Here is a 22,281-nt window from a genome sequence, read left to right as displayed (position 1 = left end):
TGTTTTTGTATAGAATTAGCATGAGGAGGAAAATAGTAGATGACTAAGCAGTGGTAAGATGTCTATAAAAACACTTTTAACTGTTTAAATTCTGCTATTTTATTGGATAGAGTATGTTGCACTTTCTGTATTGATGAAAACAGAATATCATTCTATATATTTTAAGGAGTAATCTTAAAATACTTGAATTAAGCCACAGAAGATGGAAAACTGTATATGATGAAAATGAAGTTCTTTTCCATTTTAGAAGTGGTTCATTGGTTTATTATCCTAAGGTCATCACAGGGGAGAAATTTTGGGTTAGAGTGCTGCAGTTCCACTCTCTGCTTTCAGCAGTATGTCCTTATAGGTCTCTGRGATGGTATGGAATTTAGAATGATTAGATTAGTTTGTTTTAGTATTGCTAGCCATATAGACTCAAAAATCTTTAGTTACATCTCTGTAACCACAGAAGACCTTTTTACAGATTGTGGAGTTTGCCTTCTATATTTTGAACCTTAGAGTTTGTGATGCAAACTTCTCATCACAAGAATGACCATATTGTTTTACCATATTACAATATTTGGTGCTTTCTTAATATCTAACTCCTAGCATTTTGAAAATATGAGAAAAATAAACGTCCAAACAGTGGGAAGACATTAATAGATACTTTCAGTATAGTTCACTTTGTATACTTATACTAAATCTTCTCAGGTCTTTTCCTTGATTTCTAGTAAAGATCTGGTCACAGATTTTGAAGCTAGTTTTCATTCAATATTTATTTATTTTTTATTTCTATAGATATAGAATGGTACATCTTATTAGCAAACTTGGGGGTATTATACACCAATAATATTGGATGACAGATGGATAAAAGTGCATTTTGCAGTGCACTCTTCTTGATCTGCTTTGTATTTGTTCATTTATTGGTGTTGCAGCTTTTAATGTGAATACTGAGTTTATACTGTGGCTGTGCTTTGTGTAACTGAAGTCATCATCTTTCATGTCATTTTTGCTGTAGTGATTCTCCATCATGTTCTGGTATTGTGTTTTTTTTCAATATTTTCTTATACAGGCATTTTCCATGTCCCCCAAATTCACCAAAGAACAACTGTGTTGCTCTGGAAATTCAGTGCAATAATGGTGCAGTTTTTGTGGCTGGTAAAGTGATCCATTTTTTTGCTACTGTGTTGTCTTAAGATAACTGTATAACATTGCTGCAAGACCCAGGAGACTTTATTTGCTGTTTATTATGTTTCATTTAATTATGTATAAGGAGCAAAAACCTGAAAGCTAGCYCTGCCCAAGAGGGGGCTCCGTTTGAAAGGGGAAGAAATCGTACTTATCTTGCCTTTGCTGAAGAAATATTTTTGTTAGAAGCTAGAAATTACAGATCAACTTGTTAACATCAAATCTGTTTGCTTGCTCTTATATTTTGACTTAGAGCTTAGAGATGGTGTGTTTTGGGACATGGTTGGTGGGCGTGGAAACTGCAGACATCTGGGTCTGGACCAAGCCAGGGCTCCCTCGCAGTTCCCGTTTTAGGACTGGAGCAGGAGGGCATGCCGGTTCTGGTTCTGCCACTGTGCAGGCCACCATCTCCTTTCTGTGCGTTTTGGAAACTGCAGCTTTTCCACGCCGTCGTTGTTCTTTTGCTTTGACAGACGGAAGAGCTCTCTCTTCGGAAGACAGCACAGGAACATGTGAAGATTTCAAAAAACTTTCTTTGCCCCTTTGYTGATTCCTTAATCAGCTCGTCCAGAAGCAGTTTATGAAAGGAGGGATTTTGTCCTGTTGTCAAAGCTTGCTCTTTCCTGGGAAGAACSCTTATTCCTGCAAATTCAGCAGTTGTAACATATCCCCTGATGATAAGTATGTGGTTTGGGAAAAGCACTGCCCCAGTAAATAAGCTCCTAGCATTGCTGTTCATGTGCTTAGGCTTTGATTTGGGTGCAGCAGYGTTCACCATCTGGATTTATCTGCATATTATTCCAGCCAAAACTGCTGATCTTAATGCCATTAATAAAGGTTAAATTACAGAAAGCATAGCTCTTTCTGGTTGCTTCTCCAATTTAAGGTGACATCTGAAATAATTACTAGTCTGATGTGGGTAATGCAACAATCCTGAGCATCCCTGAGCTGAATGTTACGTGGGTGATTCTAAGAACTTCTCCATCACTCACCTAAAAGAGCATCTACCTTCCCCCAACCCTATGKATAAGCAACCAATTATTTAAATATATGCAAATGATAGATTATTTTTTACAAAATATACAATTTTAATCCAATATAGTATRTTTAAAAGGACGTTAAAAATATCCTGATTAAAAGAAAACATGGAATGAAAAGAAAACAATGCAAAAGTGAATGTTCTCATGGCAGGCTAGTTTGATGTTCATTACATGTCTGTTTCTTATTTTTAATTACTGAATAAACAGTAAAATGTACATTTTCATGGACCCAAAAGAGCCAAAGTCTTAGCCGTTTCCAAACATGCTGCTTTATATTAGGTTAGTTGGGTGGTTGTAGGAGGATTCATCTATATGGAGTAAGAAATAGAGGCTTGGCTTTCTGCATGTGATTAAATTTCAGTTTTTTGATTTACAGTTTATAGCTTGTGATGATTATTCCTTTTTTTTTTTTTTTTTTTTTTTTTTTTTTCCCATGTTTCAACCAGAAAAATCGGGGAGGATATTTTCTTTAATTAATGAGGAATTAAATTCAGAATAGAAGAATTTATTTAATACAATGCAGTTATTTTTCTATTGCAACACTTTAAATGAGATCAGGATCTTAATTTGTAAGCATAGTTTCAGAATTGGAATTGCCCTCTTGACCTTATCTTGGATGTTTACTGGTCTCTTCCCCCCAACTCCTTTCTTTGACTCTGGAAAACTGTTAAACTGAGAYGCATACTTCTGGGTTTTTTAACCCGCTGTTGTTCAGATCAAAAGCTGAAAATGTTAGATTGGATCACTGAGAGAAAAAATATTATTTTCCTTTTGACATTTTATGGAAAGAGAATTTAGCAGTGTGAATCTGACTTATGAATGATTATTCATAGCAATTTCATTATTCGTCTCAGTGAAACAGTATTAGTCAGTTTCCCCATTTGTTTGTGGGGAGTTTTTTGCAGATCAAAAGGCAAGAAGGAAACATTATTAGAAATAGGAAAATATGATACTGAAAACCAAAAAAGTTGAGAGGACAAAGGCACGGGTATAATATGCAGAGATACTTTGAACTCCCTTTTTATTTTAAATACACTAGGTTTCAAATTGAAACTTGTTAGTGCAGGGGGTTACTCACTATTTTTTATGAATGAGTTTTTTCTTTTGTGCATGTTACTGTTTCTTACAAAATCTACAGATAAGAAAGCTTGTCTTGGTCATCTATATCAGACTTYGATTGCAGCAGTCTGCTTTTCATGGGGGATGGTGTGTTACTTCTCAAGCTTCTGGAAATTTGGACTAATGTATTGTTAGGTTATTTTGCCTGTGTGATTTTCCTAGTAACAAGCCAAAGCATTTGAGTTTGGGCTTTTTGTTGTTGTTAAATCTACAGAAAATGGCAGAACTTGGTTCGAACACTGAATTGCTTGATACAGGGAGGTGGGAACTTCTTTGCTTGTGACCTAACGTACATTGGTGGGCAGGCATGTGTATAGCAATAGTTTGGTATGTGGGAAACTGGTTCAAGACCATGCTTTGATTCAAAAAAAAAACAATTTTGCATTCAGAATAAAGTTGACTCAAACTGGGCATTTGAACCTCTGGCTTTGTATTCCCAGTTGTGTCAGGCTATATGCATTTTTGTTTAACTGGCCAACTCACATACTGAAGCTCTTGTAGGTGTAGCAGCACACATTTCATACTGCTGCCATGGTACTCTTGCTATAATACAAATTTAATCCTGTAAATCTATTTTCACAATGCCCCTATGAAAGTTAAGTGTTTTGTCCTATAGAGCTTTTGTCCATTGCTATAGAGTGATTCCTGGTAACATGCTTGTTTTTCTGACAGGAAGATACAATAAATATTCAAGGAATTTACCACAGACTCCCTGGATTATTGATGGGGAGCGGAAGCTGGAATCTTCAGTAGAAGAATTGATTTCAGAACACCTAATGGCAGAATTCAAAGCAGATAGTAAGTGTCCAGATCTCTTGTAATATATGTTTTTCATTGTTCCTAGAATATTTTTTTTTAGTAGTTACTTACTTCATATAACACCACAATGGAAAAACTAGTTTCTTTATCCCTCTTCTATTCTTCCAAGCCAAAGCTTACCAACTTTTGTAAGCTCTGATTTGTGTGTAATGAGATGCATGCTTTGTTTTAGGTAATAACTTTTATCCTTCTGAAATACTTCCTCGGTTGATCCTGATGGTACAAATATTATGGTTTTACGTGGTAGTATTCTAGCCTAGCCATACTTCTTAACAATTGATAATTTATTCAGTGACTTCTGGTCAGATGCTGTAATACCTGCCTACCCTCCAACCCCTTCATATTTGTGTCTGGATGAACTTATTCTTTGCAATGCATGCAGTTACAAGCTAAATGCTTACCTAGGAGTTGTTCAGGTGAAATAATCAGTGCCTATCATTTGTCATATACTAGACTTCAAATTAGTGATTTAGAGGCACCAGAGAAAAATTGTATTAAATACCAATTTAGAAAAAACAGCTATTGTCATTGTATCAATGTTCCCTCCCTTCCCCTTGCATACGTTACTCTGAATGCTAGGAAAAACATGTCTTTGGGCCAGGTACAGTGCAATACCTGATTTACCACAGGTAACTACCAGAAGTGCAAGTGCACTAGTGTTGAGAAAAAAACCAAAGAAATAGGAAAAACATTGCCAGCAGGTCAAGGAAGGTGATCCTTTCTCTGTTCTCTGCACTGATGAGGCCACATTTGTAGTGCTGTGTCCAGGTCAGGGCTCCRCAGTACAAAAAGAGAGACAGACATGCTGGAGTGAGTCTAGCACAAAGATGATTAGGGGATTGGTGCATCTAATATATGAGGGAAGGTTAGGAGCTGGGACTCATGCTGGAGAAGGGAAGACTGAGGGAGGAACTTATTGGCATTTATGAATATCTGATGGGAGGATGTCAAGAAGACAGAGCCAGACTCTTTTCAGTGGTGCCCAGTGACAGGACGAGGCAATGGACACAAACTGAAATACAGGAAATTCCACTTAAGCATAAGAAAAAGACTTTTTACTCTGGGAGTGGTCAAACCCTGGAACAGGTTGCCCAGAGAGTTTGTGGAGTCTCTATCCTTGGAGACATTCAAAACCTGAATGGGCATGGTCCTGGGCAAGCTGCTCTAATCAACCCTACTTGAGTAGGAGGGTTGGACTAGATATTCTCCCAAGGTCCCTGCCAACCTCAACTATTCTGAGATTCTTTGAAATGTCTTAGTTGCAAATTTTTTAAGTCCCAACTAAAAAAAATCTGATATTGTGACAGAAATGAGTCTTCATGACCATGAAAAAGTTCTGTCATGGTTATGTAGTTGCTGTAATATGATCGGAGAAATGAGGGATAACAAAAGCYGAGGAAATCTTTATGTACCTTGTATGTTCCCTGTGGATGAAAAAGTTTCTGAAACTATCCARCTTTCAGAGACCCTTTAGGATGGACCTGCAAATTTACTCTTCAGTGCAGGATTTTGTCTCCCATTCTTTCCTCATGCAAAGCTTAAAGTTGGAAGGGATATGAGGAAGGAAACGAAGTACCCCAAAGTACATTTTTATATCTTGAAAGACAAAATACCCAAACACACAGAGGTTATCTGCCAGATTGTACTTGATTTTCTCTTCATGTTCTGTCCAGTTTTGTATTAACAGAAATTTCTGTAGTATTTTTGGAAACCATTGGGTGTATTTAGGATAAAGGGTTGCATTTTGGAGGAAGACAGTTTTGTTTGATTTTATTCATGCACTTGAAGCATCTGGGTGAGAAATGAGCAAAATTAAACAGGGGAATTCCTTTAGGATTCTGCTTTTTTTTTTTTTTACATATTTTCAGGCTGTAGTGGTCTCATTCAAGCCAAAGAATTAGAAGTGTTCCTCAAAATATTTGTCAATCTGAAAGGAATAAACAGTAATTATCCTCTGGTTTATTTAACTATGGTGTGGGCTGCATTTCATAAGAATAACTCTTGGAAGTATCTTTACAAACAAGTTCAGAAAGAAAGTACTGTGGAGAGTTTTAAAAATGTAAAATAGAATATCAACTTCCTTGTTAAAATCTGTTATAGGCTTTAATTTTTCTTCTTCTGGAAGAGAAGATGTGGATGTAAGAACACTAGGCAATGGTAAGGCTGGAACTTCTCTTGTTAAATACAGAAACAAACAAAATGAAGCCACTCTGATAGATCTTGCTGAATGCTAGGTATAAAAGTGTGTGAATAGACAGTGCTCTGAAACTTTGTCTCAGAAGCATTTTATTTATATGTGTATATTTATTCCCAAAGACGGAACAGTTCCATAGAAAGAGTTGGAAAAGAGGAGACCTTTGTTCAGTATCCTTGGCTGCACAGATGCATAAAATGCGTAGCTTACTAGGAATATTTTATTTGTTTCCTATGTTTGAACTATTTATGTCACACTGATTCCAATGTTGGTTTCTGCTGGGGACTGTGGAAGCCTTGTTTTCTTTTTGAAYATGGCTCCTTTCTAAAGCTCAGTTGCTTTCCAGTACACTGAAGCTGCTATAGCCGAAAGGGGAGGGGGAAGAAAAAGATCAAAGTAACAATGAATTGTTCCTGTTGCTGTCTGATTAGTAGCATAGTTCTTGGCAGTGCTTATGCGGGGATCATCCCTGGCCCTGAGCACAGAAAGTGCAGCCATTGCAACAGATGTTCAGCTGAGGGAGCGGGATTTAACATTGTCTTGCACCTGGGCATTGCTGTAGGTGACAGAAAATAAGCTAATTAACTTTTTCTTCTTATTTTATTTTTTAATTAGCACAGACTTGTACAAGACGTCTTCTGGGAAGTTGTAATTTGCACATATCGCTGATACTGGGGTTTAGTAGCCAAAAAAAGTCCCTCGTTTCTTTCCTTCCATCTGATGCTACATCCCTAAACCCGCAAGCCCTATCCGTGTTTGCATAACAGCAAACGATCTTCACACCTTCTAACCTTACTGCATAAATTCAAACATTAATTTAGAACAACATGTTTTTATGTTTTATGACTGTGCATGTTGCCAGGAAGGCCCTTTGCAATTGAGCTTGTGAATCCTCGTAGAATACATTTTACTGCTGAGGAAATGAAGGGACTTCAGCAGGTAAATCATTTGTACCTCATGGATCTCATAAAGCACATGTTTCTTCTCTAACTGAGCAGTTTAGCTAACTGATTCTTTTTTTAAATATCACAGACAATTAATAATTCTTCAGACAAAATACAAGTTCGAGATTTACAGCTTGTCACCAGGTCAGTATTTATCGTCTTTGGCAAGGGATTTCAAAGTGATACTTTGGGAGTTCAAGCATTCTTGCTCACAGCATTATATAATTATGCTTGTGTTATGTGAGTAATTAATTTCTTTTGTTTAGAGAGGCAATTGGACATATGAAGGAAGGTGAAGAGGAAAAGACAAAGACGTATAGTGCCTTAGTATGGACAGATAAAGCCATACAGAAAGAAGACGTTGCTTTCCTAGATGATCTCAAGGTATCTGTAGCTATTTTTGCTAATTGCTAGAGCACATGTCCTGATAACGTAGAGGAGAATTAGTGTACATGCGCCCACAGAAATACCTRTTGCTCTTTGACTTTTTAATCAGAGGTTCTTTTTGTCATAGGGACTTTAATACCTCCCTTTTCTTTCTTTCTCTTCCTTATTTCACCATTGCCATGCTAGCAATATAGCTAGCTGTCTGTTAGCCAAGAGAACAAATTATTGCCTGCTGGAAGGTAGATGTTACACCAAATAATAAAAAGCACCGAATAGGCAAGGGAGAAATCTGACACCCACACCCCTTTCTTTGGCTTAGATTGTCTGTTTTGCTTAAGTGAAAGGAGTGGTCACTTGGTCTGCTAGCTCTGAAGCCACTTTTCCGCAGCAGCAGCAATTAGGAGTTCGTAATGTCTATGAAAAATAGAGGTCTCACCAAGTGCTTAGTATAAGTAGTAGATTTTGTTAGTGAGAACTTCTCCAAATGTTGGTCAGAGAGAGACTCCACTGACAGAAGGATGTGATCAGGTGTCATTGTGTTGCACTATGGGTCTCAGACATGAAATAATTCTCAAGGATGCGAAGAGCTTGAACCATTACAATTCAAGAAAACAACAGATGTGAAGCAGTTTTTAGCATGCCCACCCATCCCCTGCCTTAAAGGATGCCTTTCAAACTGATACATCTTATTTTGGGAAGGGGACAGGGTAGGGAATGAGCTTTTTAATCATAAGATCTTACCTCATTTCAGTTCTTTTCTCACACTTTTATTTCTAGAGGGTTGGCTGTAGTTTAGACAAAGCATTTTGTGGGTGTTTTTTTTTTCTTTTTTTCTTTTAATTGCCCTGAGGCTCTCACTGAGCTTTTAAATCCTGGAGTTATTCCAGCAAAAGACTATGGAGATTTCAAGGTTATTCCTCTGTATTTGTGATTCTATTAGCTTGTGTTCATATGAGGCCTTCCCATTTACCCTTTGAGATGGTTGTCTTTTTTTCCTTTGATAAACATGAAAACACATCTTTCCTTGGGAATATTTGAACCACTATAATGCAGTATTAAAAAGATATAACTGATTTAACAGTATGTATGGATCTTTTTTTCCAGTCTGTGTGGTATGTTGCACAGTTACTTGATTTGTTTTGTTGCTTCTTCTATTAGGAGTTAAAACTTGAACAGAAAACACCTCTCCGGGTTCTTCACAGAAGGCCTCTGGCTGTAAGGCATCGGATCATTCACACTATGAAATCTGAGTACATAGATGAGCATCATTTTCGCCTGCATCTGAAAACTCAAGCAGGAACGTATCCTTAGGCCCTGTTACACCATACATGTACTAAGCAGTTTGTTGACTAGAGTCAGTCAGGCAGTGGGAAGGATTTTACTTTTCTCACTCCAGTGTTTCTAAATCCCCTCTTCTGCAGTTCATGTGTTGCTGTGTAATGTTTGTTTTTATGTCAAAAACTCATATTCAGGCTTCAATTAAAAAATCTTGCCAGTCTCTGTTATTTTTTGATGACCAGTGTGATAAAGTGTACGAAAACTACAAAAACGTACTTGTTAAAGATGTTTAAACCATTTTCTTAATTTTAAATTTTTCACTTTAGAAAACAAACTTTTCCACATTATTCAGTGTGCTGCATGCATGCTGTGGATTGTTGCTACTTACAAGTTAACAGTTTTGTCATAAAATCACCACCTAAAGTGGTGATTTTGAGGTGGACAGAAAATACAGAACAATAACTTGGTTCTTGGCATTACAGTTAGAAGTCAAGAATTAGGAAGTCTTATAAAGTCTTCTGTTAACCAGTGTCTCTCTGACCCTGCCCCTTTGGAGTGCTCTGCAGTACAAGGCACCTTTCCTTAACCAGTATTTCTAGCTACATTAAAGAATTTGTGCATGGAGATTTTGGAAGAACAAAGCCAAATATTGGCTCATTATTGAACCGAACTGCTGACATTCTGGAGTTGGATGTAGAAGTAAGTTGCTTGTTGTCTGTCTTTCCTGGAAATCAGTAATGTAGTTGTATTTGTGAGATGCTTTCAGTAGAACTGCCGTATCTAATCAAGTGTCCTAACTATCCATTCCTTACCACAGTTGATACAAAAGTTGATGTTAATGCAAAGAAAATGGTTTGTACCATGCTCACAAGCTCTCATGATRTTACAGGCTGCTTCTGCTGAATTCTTGTCTGGGAAGGGATGGAAGGACTTACCATGAGTTTTGGGGTACTTAACACAAAAATATTCTGCATCTGGAGGTAAAAGATGAGCTGGGAAGTTAAGCATTTTAGAAGATGACACTTCTCATTTTTAGCATTCATTGGCATAGGAATTTAGCAATAGTTTTTTTTTCTTTTTTTTTTCTTTTTTTTTTTCTTTTGATGTTACATACTGGATACATATATACATGCATCATTTCTTTCTGAAATTTTAAAATTGGAGTTGGATGAAAAACAGGAGAGAGACGTTTGACTTCCTCTTTTAAGATCAGTTCAAACACGGCAACAAAATGTATCTGTTCTGTTCCTGGAATCAGATGGGGTGGATGCTAACTTGTAACTACAAAATGCATTGCTTAAAAGAATGTACGTAGCGATTTGGATTTATTATTTAACCTAATGGTTGGGCAARGTTTGTTTAAAATGTGATTCTCCTTGTGAAGTGGACAATGTCAGTGTGCTTTTTGTCATGTATTTCTGTAAAACTGCCTCTGTGTTACATTTTTTGTGGCAGATAGATTTGGAGTTGTGGAGGAAACTTGTGTTACTTCTGAAAATTTGAGCAGCTGACTCTGGGCTGGCTCAATCAGCATTGCTTTCTCATGGATAGGTGTCACTACAGTTATTGGACTTAACTATGAAAGATATCTAGGGACTTGAAAATAATTAGCAATCTTGCTAASAATGTGTTTTAGTTTAGCCTAAGAGCCTAATGCTTTGATGAAGTTGTAGATTAAGTAAGGAGTAGGTAGGATTAACTCAGGCAGTCTTGAAGCCAAAAGTGTTTAATGTGCAGCACTGTGATCTCTGCTTTGACAAATGGTGATACTTCACTGGTGTGGGGTGTGCTGCTTTTAGAAGAGGGTGAGCACAACAGGTTTATATAAAGGAAATCGGAGATACGGTAGCAGTGAGGCTAGGGGATGAAGATATAATCCAAGTTCTGGTAATTACTACATTTGCTTCTGATAAAGTGTTGAGCACATTCTGTGCRTTTTGGCCCACAGTCAGGATAACTCTTTAATTATCTGGCCAACATAATTCTTGTGCATAATGCTTGCTAGCTTATTCTTTATTAATAGAGTTGTACTTGCTCAGGAGGCAGATTTGGGGACAGGTGATGGCATTCTACTTGGGCCTTGCCCACACTGCCCAGTATCTGGATTTCTGCTGCATCAATCAGCAAGTTGTTTTCACAGCATCACAGCCCATCGGTAGGATTTACTGGTAGAGGATATGCAGACACTTCACATTTTTAAATAACAGTTTTGGACACTTTGCAAATGCAGCCCAATATCAGTTGACTCTGGGAAGCAGTAGTACGAGTAGTTTTGATTCTGCTTCAGGAAGAACACCCAGCTCCCAGGGAGGTCTCTTCAGACACACACAGAGTCACTAGAACAACGTGGCTCTTTCATGCCACCGTCTCCTTGTCTTGTGCTGTATCTCTCATCGTTGTCTTTTATTTACTCTGCTCTCCACTGTTAGCTTATAGCTGACAGGCATGGAGTTCTAACAACAAGTCTCTTTGTATACCTGAAATATCAAGTCTGCTGATTTTGCCTTTTTTTCCCCTCTCTTCTTCTAGTCTGTTGATGTTGACTGGCCTCCAACTCTGGATAATTAGCTTTTCAAGTTGGGACAAGGAAAAGCAGCTCCCCTGTCAGCAGCTGGTTACTGATTGGACATTGTACAGTATCATAGCCTGGTTGTTCATTGCAAAGTCTTTTTGTTGAACATTTGAACTGACTTTCAAGGCTCTGGAACAGGTAGTGTGTGTTCATTTAATCTCTAGCCTTATTTTAGTTTCTGTTTTTCATTTTAAAAAAATAGTAAGCTAATGTACTGATAATAAGTCTTTTAGAAACAATTGGGAGAAACACAAATAGTGTAACATGCAAACAAGGTGCTGAGCAAGGCACAGCAAATATGCTTTCTGCAATATGCTTGAAAATGTTTAAATTAAAAGTAACCTTCCTTCAGACTTTTTTTTTTTTTTTAAGTATTTTTATATTGGGTGTTGCGGCTTTCTTGTCTAGGTAAAGGTACTGAATTGTCTGAAACACAGCCCTAACTTTTTTTGAGCACTGTTCACGTGTGACTGTTAGAAACTCCCAAAAGTCAGGCAGACTCTGAACACAGTGGTATAGTTATTGATGTGAGGCGACATTCTGCTGTGTGCTGACTGGTGCTTGGTCAATGTCTGTTTTAGAGAGGCGCAGATTTGTCCCCCAAAGTAATTGTCAAGGAAAAACAGTTTTCAGATGAAAACTTTGCACTGAAAACAGAGGGTTTTTTTCTCATTTAAAAATGTTATACTTCCTAGGAACTACAGTTGAGGTACTTCAGGCCTGTAGTCTAATGGCTTTCCTCTTCGTGCATAGGATTTCCCCACTGTTGAGTCACCRAATATAAAAAGATTGGGTATTCCTGGCAATGGTACATGATGGAAATCCAGCGAATAGGGATACAGAGAACCYAAAAGTGCAAGTAAATATAAAATGTAATATAAAATACTGGTATTAAGAGATGAAGAAAGAGGTAAAAAGCTTTTGTTTGTAGCATGGTGGTAGCATAAAAAACTCTTTTCTAGTATCTAAGGTTTGGATGGATGCCTGGACTAGTTGAACTTTGCCTAGAGAACTTGCCTGCAATGAGGAAGACCTGAGTTTCTTTCCTCGCTCCTGTGAATATTTGAAATGTTTTATACAGAGCAGGGCAGTCTCCAAGGGAGAGCCCAAAAGCCCCAGCCCAGGGCCCTTTAGGACGTGCTGATCCCAGGCTGGCTCTGCAGCGCCGCCAGGGCGAAGCGCCCATCGCCTCAGGAAGGAAAGAACTCGGCCGGGTGCCCGAAATGCTAGCTGAGGAGGTGGAAGGGAGCCGCTCTCTTCGTGCGCGGTGTGTGTTCACCTGCACAGCGGTCGCACGGAGGAGCCCGCATCTCACTCACTCCTCTAGCAGGACTGCAAGGATGCAAGACTGCATGTGGCCCGCTTATTGGCCAGCCCCCCACATACGGCTTCAGGAAAGGCCTCTTGTATGCCTGTATCCTGTTGCAAAGCCAAATAAGGAATTAAAGCGTATCTACCGTATTTGATAAAAAYAGGAATAAAGTAACAAAATACAATCCATTGAAAAGGACTAGTGCACAAGTGCATTAGGAAGGTGCTTCTGCTCACCTGAAGTACAGAAAAGAGTCCCCAAGAAATCAAGGTTTGGAATTTAAGGGCTTTTCTTAATGAACAGTTCAGAAATAATAAAGGTAATACTTTCCAAGACAAAACACTGTTTGGGTCAGGAAGGATCACTGGGTTGCATTACTTCCAATTCGTTGGTGCAGGGGCTTCCTAATAGAAGAGCTGCACAACTTCAGCTGAAGGCTCAGATTTTAAAGGAGCTCCTAAAAAAGTCAGGAGAAATWAGACTAAATATTACACACACTGCCTCTGACGGGCTCTCAAAAATTCTCTCACTGCTTGTTTGCCTAGTCCCTTTTGATGTAGGTATGGCTGTAGTTCAGAAGCTCCTATTTTTCTAACACAAAAATAAATAATAGGAACATTGACAGCAACATTTTTTGGTTTTAATCTTAAAGCTGCTATGAGCAAGAGATTCCAGTAGTAACTGCCTCAGATAATAATCTGTGTAAGTAGCTACAAACACCTAGAAAGGAAGTGTTGTGAATGATGGAAAACTTAAGAAACTGAATACAGAAAAYAAACAAAAGAGAATTTCAGTCTCATATCTATGGGATTTCTTGACTGAAACTCAGAGTGAATTAGAATATATGATTGATAAATTCCATAAACTACAGGGGAAAAAATATAAGCAAGACAGCAATATGGATGTGACAAACATTAGAAGAGCCATCCCCAAAGTGAAATAATGCTAGCGAGGCAGAAGCAGAAAGGGGGCTGCTACTCCTGTTGTGATGGAAAAACACTCTAGGAGCTCTTATTTTCAGCTCTTTCTTTAATATGCTGTATGGGGTGATGACAGTGAAGACCAATTTAAGAATCAGCGTGCAGAAAAATGAAGCTATAAAAGTTTAGTCTAAGTGTGCGGAGTCTAAGCTCATCTTCATGCAATGTGGAGAGCTCTATCAATCAGAAATGTCTAAATCATGCATTTTCTGTGATTAAATTTGAAGCATCCTAATGTGGAGGGAGGAAAAAAAAAACTGATACTGCAAATGCCTGCCTGTACAGCTGTTTACAAGTTCATTTATGCTTCAATAATCATGAAAATATGAAAATTAGAGATAGAATCTCTTTTCAACTTTGTTTAAGAAGTCTGCAGTTTTAATAAAGGAAGATAAATACTTTGACCGGTCATAATCTGTAATGAGTGAGTATTGCAACAGCAGTACTAATAATGTACTTTAAAGATAAGGGCCAAAGTAAAATACCTGATTGTAAATACACAGTGAATTACATAGGATGTTTTGTAATRCCAGCAAGAGCAGGATTTAATCTTGTTTTTGAGGAGAATGTATGAAAGAGGTAGACATCTTTTAGCATGTTATGTGGAAAATGCTGAAAAATAAGGTCTGAGCCGTGTTTCTTAGTATCATTCTTCTTCAATTATCCTGCCACATCAGGAAAAAATTGGTAAGTGAAGATGAATCCTTCTGTACACAGTGTTATAGGCTGTGTAGTGATCAACAGTAAYTGTGTGCAGAATAAAATACCTTAGAAAGCCCCAAGATAAACAAACCAAACCCAGCCTCTCTGATTTCTGTGGCTTTTTAAAGGGGAGAGATGTCATTTTTAAATTTGAGGAGGTTGCAGAAGCTGAGTATTTATGACCAGTTTTTTAATTACCAAAGCAACTTGCTTACAAAGGAAAACAGAATGTTGAAAATATTTAATTATGCAACAAAAACAAATCATATTGTAAAGAGCTTTCTATAAAATGAGTAAAATGTTTACAGTTAATAAAATTGAGAACTTCAAAAAAAAGAACTGAATAAACAACACATTCTAAGCTTTCTGCTGTTCTTTGCATTTCTTTGGTCTTTGTATTGCTTAAGCCTGATAAGGAGCTCCTGAAAAGGTATGTATGTGTTTTGAAGAAGTGAGGGAAAACTACTTTAAAATATAAAGTCAGTTAATTCCGTTGTRTATCTAGAGTTAGCGGGAACAGTTTTCCAAGCTTCATTTATACACGTCATGTAAGGAGTGTAGTCTGTCACCTGGGTAACTGGTATAATGCATTACTGCTGCAGTACACCGTTGCTTTGAATCCAGTGAATTACTGCAGTAAGGAGTCCCTGCTCTCCATAAAGCACTAAGGGTTCGGGGAGCTCTTTTCTGCCCTGTATACCGCTATACATCTCAGCTGTCTCTCTTGATCTGGGATTGTRGGCTTTTTTGGGTTGTTTACATAGCCAACTGTGCATGGGAAATAGTTACTGCTTTCTTTCGTGGTGCAGTTTTAAGTTGCCCCMCAGTAACAATCAGTTTCCTAAGCCTTACCCACCATAGAAAACAGCTATGTAACTTAAGAAATGTACTCACGTAGTTGTTGATGTGTTGCTTCTTAAGAAGAGTTATAATAATATTAACACAGCGAAGCCCTATATGCCGAGTAAAGTGTCTTCTTTAGCCAGTAACATCTTATCAGTTGTCATTAACCATGTTGTGTCTCAGGCTAAGAGTGAAGATTGGGAAGCAAAGGGAAGGAGGCTCTAAGTTCTGATCCAGAGCGTAGAGGGGTGCTTTTAATTAGTACTGACTGAAATGGCTTTAAATCGTTAGTACGGTGTGTCTGGATTAGGGTGTCCAGATAATGTGCTTCTCGGTTCGCGCCAAAGCTCTCTCGTGAGGGGCTTGGGAGGGGAAGGGAGGGCAGGATCTGACCCTTTCTTAAGCAGTCACTTGCATAGCAAGAAACTGCCAGGATACCTGAGGAAAGAATAGGTAGTTGCCTTGACCCAATATATTTCTGCTCTTCAAAATAAAATACATATCACAGCCACATGAAAAAAACTTCCAGAGAAATAACAGCATGCTCCATTCCTAAAGCAACAGGGTTTTGTCATTTAAAATAGTGCACTTTGGATGAAGTGCAGAAAAGTCCTTGTTTTCTGTTCATTCTTTTGTGCAGTGATTCATTTAAAACAGAGCTGGACTATTTAAAAACTCAAACAAACCTTCCGGTCTTTTAAAATACATCTAACAATGACATAGTCATTAAAAAATTTTTAGAGCAAATTTGCCTTCAAAGCAAATGGAATGTGATGAAGATGTGAAAAATCAATGCACAACCTTGTTTTAGCAGAAGAGTATTTCATACAAAAGAGGTTAAGAAACCTAAACCTTTCAAGTAAGTTGAGTAAAACTTTGTTAGGCAAGTCTGAGCAAGAGTGCTCCTGTGTATTTTTTTTTTCCTAATTACTATTATACCAAAATTTATAGTTAATATCAAAAAAAAAAAAAAAAAAAAAAAAAGAAAAAGTTTTTCTTTCCAAACAACTTTAACTCTGATAACTCTGAATTATTTGAAACTTGACCCTTCTGAAGATACCAGCTTTTACAGTTTAGATCCCCCAAACTACGGAAGCTTTAAGTGTTAAAAGAAGTTCCTTTTTCCAACAGTGTAAAAATGCGTATGAGGTACTTTAAAGGTACAAAACTCTAAACCCTATTCCCACCTCTCTTCTTAAGGGGCACCAGTCTTAGGGCTATACTATATAGCCTTAAGTTATATCGTGAAACTTGCATAGTAACATTCTGAGAGAGAAAGCAGGCAATCCAGAAGGAAAAGTTACTCTTCTTCACACAGCTAGCCCTTTGAAAAGCTCTAGTACCTGCTTCCAGCCTGCCATCGCTGGCTCAAGGGTTATAGCTTGGTAATATGCTATCAAATTGGAAAGATGAATAGAGCTCGTCACTGTGGACACCATCTGTGTCATAGTACTGGTTCTCTGCAATGCTATTTTGATGATTCTGGAGCGGGTTGGTGGATAGTCTTGATTCACTCAAAACTTCTTGGTCTAAAAAACTGTAAGCTGCTGGATCAGCTAAATTAGACTGTGAAGTGAAAGGTGTGGTGCCAGGAGCTGCTACAGGTGTACAAGCTGGTGGCACCTGATGGAGCTGCTGCCTGTGATTGCTTGCATGTAGCACCTGATTATACTTTTCAAAGTTTATACTGCTGCAGTTCATGTCATCAGTCTCCATGCTGACGATGCTCGCTGTGGTGACGCTGGTGGGGTGAGCCTGGTGCACAAGGCTGCTGCTAGAAACATTCTGCATGTCTGCCGGCGCCACCGCCCCTATGCCGTTCGTGTTGCCGAAACTCCTGTAGAAGCTTGGATCCTTCTCRTCAGCCCAGTTCAGGGGGGTTTCGTGGAAAGCCGGGAGCGCGCCGCTGCCCTGAGCACTGGCATGAGGCACCTCTGCGGCAAAGCTGCTCTGCGGGTGTGCACTCACCAGGTTGCCAGCTGAAGAGGGGGTATACAGAGGCTGCCAGCATGGGGACAGCGTGTCTTGCTTCCCTGGCCCTACCTGCGCAGGCTGATGTGGCATCTGATTGCAGACAGAGTAAATTTGACTAGTGTTGGCCAGAGTTCCTGGTGCTGGCATCATCAGTGCAGGTACGAACATACTTGGTTCTATGGAGAGGAAAGACGTTACCACATTTTTATGCTGTCACAGACCTTTATAAACTTRCAAATGATAGAAAGCACAGCTAGTGAAAAGGCTCAAGGCTTCAAGCATTTTTTGACCCAGCAAAACAAGAATGGTGCTATCTTAACAAGACTGTATGTGTATTTGCACTTAAGTACTCGCTTAAACGCAGCAAGACCTCATCCCTCTTAATGGCAAATACTGAAGGCGACAGCCTATTTATAAAAGAACTGGCAGCTTTAGTTTGCSTAGCCAAAAGTGCCAGTTTCTTATGAGAATAAAACCTGGAGAGAATTTTAGAACCTCAAGCAAGGAGGAGGGAAAGCCAGGAACTGAGTGTTACATTTAGAGGGCAACCGATCTAAACACAGAGAAAATGGTCGCTACCCAAGGGTCTAAATTACTTGCTTAGAAACCTAATTCCATCAACTGCAACACTTCTAACAAGATGTTTGCTTTAGGGTTTGTGCAAATAAATCAACTTCAGCTTTGAATTATCTTTAGCCTTCCCAGGCACCCTTTCTGCCCCACGCTTGCTTATTATCTGGGGTAAGGTCATGGGGTGGCTCTCCTTCCCGCCTTGTGCTGCCGCTCTTTCCTTTCATCTAAGGCTGCTAACTAGCAATACATGACAACAAGGCGACTGCAGCCTTCTCCTGCGGAAGAAACTTGCAGCATTGCTGAGGCTTTGAGAATAATTTGGAGGAGAAAGGAAAGTRAGAGACAGGCACTGCTGCTGCCATGAAAACTTAAGTGACCCCTGAAAAAGCTCCAGCCCCTCCCCATACCAGTTAGACACTGTTTTGAACCACTGTCAGATTGGCATGTGCTAGCAAAAACCTACCCTTCTTAATCAGCTTCCCTTCAGAAGTGACAGACGAGAATGGAGCTACTTTGGACCTCTCCGAAGCATTTGATCCTGTAATGGAAGAAATCATGAATCTACTCCAAATTTCTGTTTTTAAATAAAATAATTCTATCAAATTGTAAGTTCACTGAAACAAGGAAAAGTCAAGTATTTTCCTTACCAGAGTCCTGTATGAGCTTTTGCCAAGCCAATGTTGATCTTTGCCTTTTTGCTTTGTTACCATATGGATCTGCAGAGAAAGAGTGGAAAGAGAAACTGTGTTAATTAAGATTCTCTTCAATATAATTTTTGAAGGAACTTTAGTAGTCCCTAATTGTAATAAAATATATTTTAAAAATTTATTTCAGACATACAACTACATTCTAATAAACCAAAACAATGTTATTAACCGTTATTCTTAATATTTTCATTGAAAGAGAGACTAGACTAACTGTTAAAAAAAAAAACCAAAACCCCTATCTTACTCTGTGGAAATAGTGTTGTAAAATTTTTACCTATGATTAACTTACAATTTATTATCAGCAATAGTTCTGCAGAGATAATGAATTTTAAGAAGTTAAACTAATTGGAACTGTACCCTTTTCATCTGGTAGATATCTGAAATCCATTGGCTCACTGACTTCCTGGTCTGAAGGTCTTCGCAACTGCATCTTTACTGTAACAGGCTCAGTGATGTCTTTGAAAAATGGTGGTGTTCTGAACACAATGGCAACCTGACGATGAACGTCAGCCTGCGAGAARGAACCTTTTGCCTCCCAGTTGTCCAAGACAAATCTGACTTCTATATCATCTAGTGCATTAGGAAAAAAAAGATGTTTGTTAAAGAAGAAAACTAAAAGCTTGAAGCAGAGAAGGTGGGGAAGGAAACAAAGAAAGGAGCAAAGTAAATTACTTTAAAGCTTCACAATATCTTTAGTATCCTTTAGAGGTGCTGGGAATCCTTTTATCTGAAAACTCTTCTGCCTTGCTAAAAMCTGAATGCTTACGTAGGAGTGCGGTGAAGAGTTTAAATTCCCACGCTAGAAAGTGTTAGTGTCAGCTATTTGGAATGAAGAAAAAAGACCTAGTCAAGATTACCTTTTTGAACCTTGTCACACAGCAAAAATATTTCATCTCCTCCTTTTACACTTCCACAGTTCTTATTCACACGACAAATTCTCAGTTCTGCTGTGTTGGGAGCTCCTGGAAACAGACAGACAAATCTGATGATTKAGAATTGCTGTAACTTCGGTGCTGCTGAGGAAGAGGTACAGGGAATAGAGASAGATGAAGGGAAAGAACAGATGGAGGAATGTGATGCACCTTCACAGGTCTGGCCCTGAAATCCACGCTAAAAAAATTGTTCCATTTCATCTCAAGTAGGTGCGTAGTGTAAAAGCACCCATGGCACTGCAGATGAGCACGCATGGCTCACAGAGGGGTTTCTGCCTATCTGGTGTTTACTGTACCCCAATATGTAGGAAATGCAGAAGCATGGTTTGATTTTCCACGCAAACCTGGAATCAGCAACTAGCAGGGCCAAATGAATTTAAATGCCTGGGCAGACTGGGCTAGCACTCCTTTAAAACCCCCAAACTTGATCCTCCTACCACCACAGCATGTGAGGCCTCACCACCACCAGCTCCAGTTCTACGCATAGAACTGAAATACAGAGATCAAAGCTCAAGGTATCACCCCCACAAAAATCCATTTAATTTTGGGCTCCAGCCTGAGTCAATTCACACCTGATCTTTCAGTGTACTGTAAAGGTTTACTGTAGCATAGTACTGACCGCATTTATAACAGAGCTCCTGGAAACCTCAGGCCAGACCCCAACTAAGTAGTTACTATCTGCAGCTATTACTATTATGAGATGTGTGTACCTCATTTACTACATGACTTCACTTGCTGAATGAATCAGAAGCTTTAAAGGGAGGGGAAAAAACCCCAAACCTAGAAACAGTGCAGGATCATATGATTGACCGTGTCATTGTGTGTTTTTCACAGGAAGAATAAATTAAGAGTTGCAAGGAAAAGCTTAATTTTACCTCTGTCTCACTTCTGCATGCCCAAATGGCAGCCACTGTCCATTTATCAGGTTTTGAGGATGGTATCCTAGGCTTGTTGAGTTTGTTGTTTTGTCTTTTTTTTTTTTTNGCTCCACTGAGCTCACACATCTTTCAAATTTCCATTTTCTATGATAGTCTGGCACTCTGAAACACACTTGATTTGCACTTTTAACTGTTGATGTACAGTCTGATTGGAATCCTTTGCGATACCAAAAAAGTATTTCACATTGTTATTGTGGTGTTGCGACAAGTTAACTTATAATAGTTTTTTTTTTTTTTTTTTTTTTTTAAGGGGTTTAAAAGGGAAGGAAAAGGAAGGAAACAAGAATTCCAGCACACAAGGATGCGACGGGTGGCACCGCTCTCTGCCGCAGGCCTGGCGCTGGGCAGGAACGCTGAGCGCAGCTGCGGCCTCGGGGGGAAACGCGCGCTGGGGCCTCTGCCCTTGCCCCGCACAGCAGCGCTTCCCACTGCACGCTTCCTCCTCCCTGTCACTTCCACTCCTGCCCACTCCTCTTCCTCATTCCTTGTTTCTCTGTTTTGCCCTCTGCACTTTTGTACTTTCCCCTTTCTCTAAGGGCTCTTCACWGCATCTCTTCTCCAGGTCCTGCCGGGTACCTGTAATTCTCCTCTCGCAACCCTCACAGCCCTGACCTCCAGAGAGCCGATCTTGGGAGACCCCAACCCCCCGCTCTGCCCCTTTTCTTTTGGTGGCAGTGCCAGAGCAGCAGAGAGGGAGGACGCGGCGGCCTCCTCTGCGCCCACTCTCCGTGCCAGGGGAGAGCCTCTGTGCCCCCCAGTCTGCAGACCGCGCTGAGGCTGCGGGAGGGGGTCCCCTGCAAGGCGTGAGCAACGCCGCACACATCCTCCGAACTAACTCGGCGGCAGACATGAGAGCCAACAATTTYTGAGGCTTTAGAAACTGCACAAGTTACCGCAAGGGCACCAAAAAGCAAGCCCAAAAACCAGACCCCTAGAAGGCCAAGCTTCTGTCCAGTCTCTGCTAATGTGATTGCTTCCACACTATGTTCAAATTATTCTTTAATTCCATAATACATATATGCATCTCTACTATCGAAATTAGATGGAGACTAGAAAAGTATTAGAAATCAAAGCAAATACCAGATTTAAAATGTGCAAGCTGATTTTCAGAGAATCGCGGAATATTTTTTAGCTCCTGAATATCCTGACCTGAACAGGTCCACCAGAGCTTCAAGAATAAAAACAGGTTTCCCAAACTCATTGACAACTTGTACCATACACCATACAATTTCATCTTTTATCTAATATTATAGCCTGACCTTAGGCATTTCTGTATGACAGAGCCAGTTTAAAAGGGTTAACATTTTTTAAAAGAAATTCATAGAATTATAGAATGAGTAAGGTTGGAAGGGACCTCTGGAGGTCATCTAGTCCAATCTCCCTGCTCAGCAGGGTCACCTAGAGCAGGTTAGACAGGGTTGCATCCAGGCAGGCCTTGAAGATCTCCAGAGAAGGAGACTCCATGACCTCTCTGGGCAACCTGGTCCAGATCTGAAATTGCTGTTCCAGGCAAGAGCAACATAATTTTATGATTTGTGGTTGCAGTTATGCACTATTTTATTTACACTGCTGCTAAGTAACATGGAGGATTTTAGATACCTATAGTGTATCAGAAGTTGCCCACATACACCCACGATAAAAATACCAACTTCCCCCACCACATATAGCTATCTGTCATTTCAGCAGCTTAGCAAAAACTGACGTCAATCAACGTGGACTAGTAATCATGATTTGGCATAGTTCTAAATGGCATCTGAAACGTAGCTACAAATCTTCTACATCAATTTTATCTCAACC

General features: G+C 39.3%; 2 protein-coding genes across 6 annotated transcripts in view; one reads left to right on the top strand and one right to left on the bottom strand.

The window, feature by feature from the left end:
- The window catches only part of PUS10 (pseudouridine synthase 10), a 39,155-nt gene extending 24,275 nt beyond the window's left edge, over positions 1-14,880 (top strand). For all 5 annotated transcript variants that reach the window (XM_085299143.1, XM_085299146.1, XM_085299142.1 and 2 more), the window contains 9 exons: positions 1,055-1,140; positions 4,002-4,127; positions 6,249-6,305; positions 7,205-7,281; positions 7,375-7,430; positions 7,553-7,670; positions 8,832-8,974; positions 9,551-9,650; positions 11,481-14,880. In XM_085299143.1, the coding sequence (XP_085155269.1) occupies positions 1,055-1,140; positions 4,002-4,127; positions 6,249-6,305; positions 7,205-7,281; positions 7,375-7,430; positions 7,553-7,670; positions 8,832-8,974; positions 9,551-9,650; positions 11,481-11,519 (802 nt within the window). In that variant the 3' untranslated portion in view covers positions 11,520-14,880. The remainder of the gene's footprint in view (positions 1-1,054; positions 1,141-4,001; positions 4,128-6,248; positions 6,306-7,204; positions 7,282-7,374; positions 7,431-7,552; positions 7,671-8,831; positions 8,975-9,550; positions 9,651-11,480) is intronic.
- The window catches only part of REL (REL proto-oncogene, NF-kB subunit), a 37,529-nt gene continuing 29,972 nt past the window's right edge, over positions 14,725-22,281 (bottom strand). The window contains exons 6-10 of the mRNA XM_085299141.1: positions 19,472-19,576; positions 18,972-19,184; positions 18,555-18,623; positions 18,371-18,445; positions 14,725-17,510 (exon numbers count right to left, since the gene is read on the bottom strand). Coding sequence (XP_085155267.1) covers positions 16,729-17,510; positions 18,371-18,445; positions 18,555-18,623; positions 18,972-19,184; positions 19,472-19,576 — 1,244 coding nt within the window. The 3' untranslated portion in view covers positions 14,725-16,728. The remainder of the gene's footprint in view (positions 17,511-18,370; positions 18,446-18,554; positions 18,624-18,971; positions 19,185-19,471; positions 19,577-22,281) is intronic.

The sequence above is a fragment of the Rhea americana genome, unplaced genomic scaffold (genome assembly GCF_003343005.1).
Source record: "Rhea americana isolate MKP2758 unplaced genomic scaffold, rheAme1 scaffold_146, whole genome shotgun sequence".
Classification (NCBI taxonomy): domain Eukaryota; kingdom Metazoa; phylum Chordata; class Aves; order Rheiformes; family Rheidae; genus Rhea; species Rhea americana.
The sequence above is the reverse complement of the archived record's forward strand: the minus strand, read 5'-3'. Positions and strand labels throughout refer to the sequence as shown.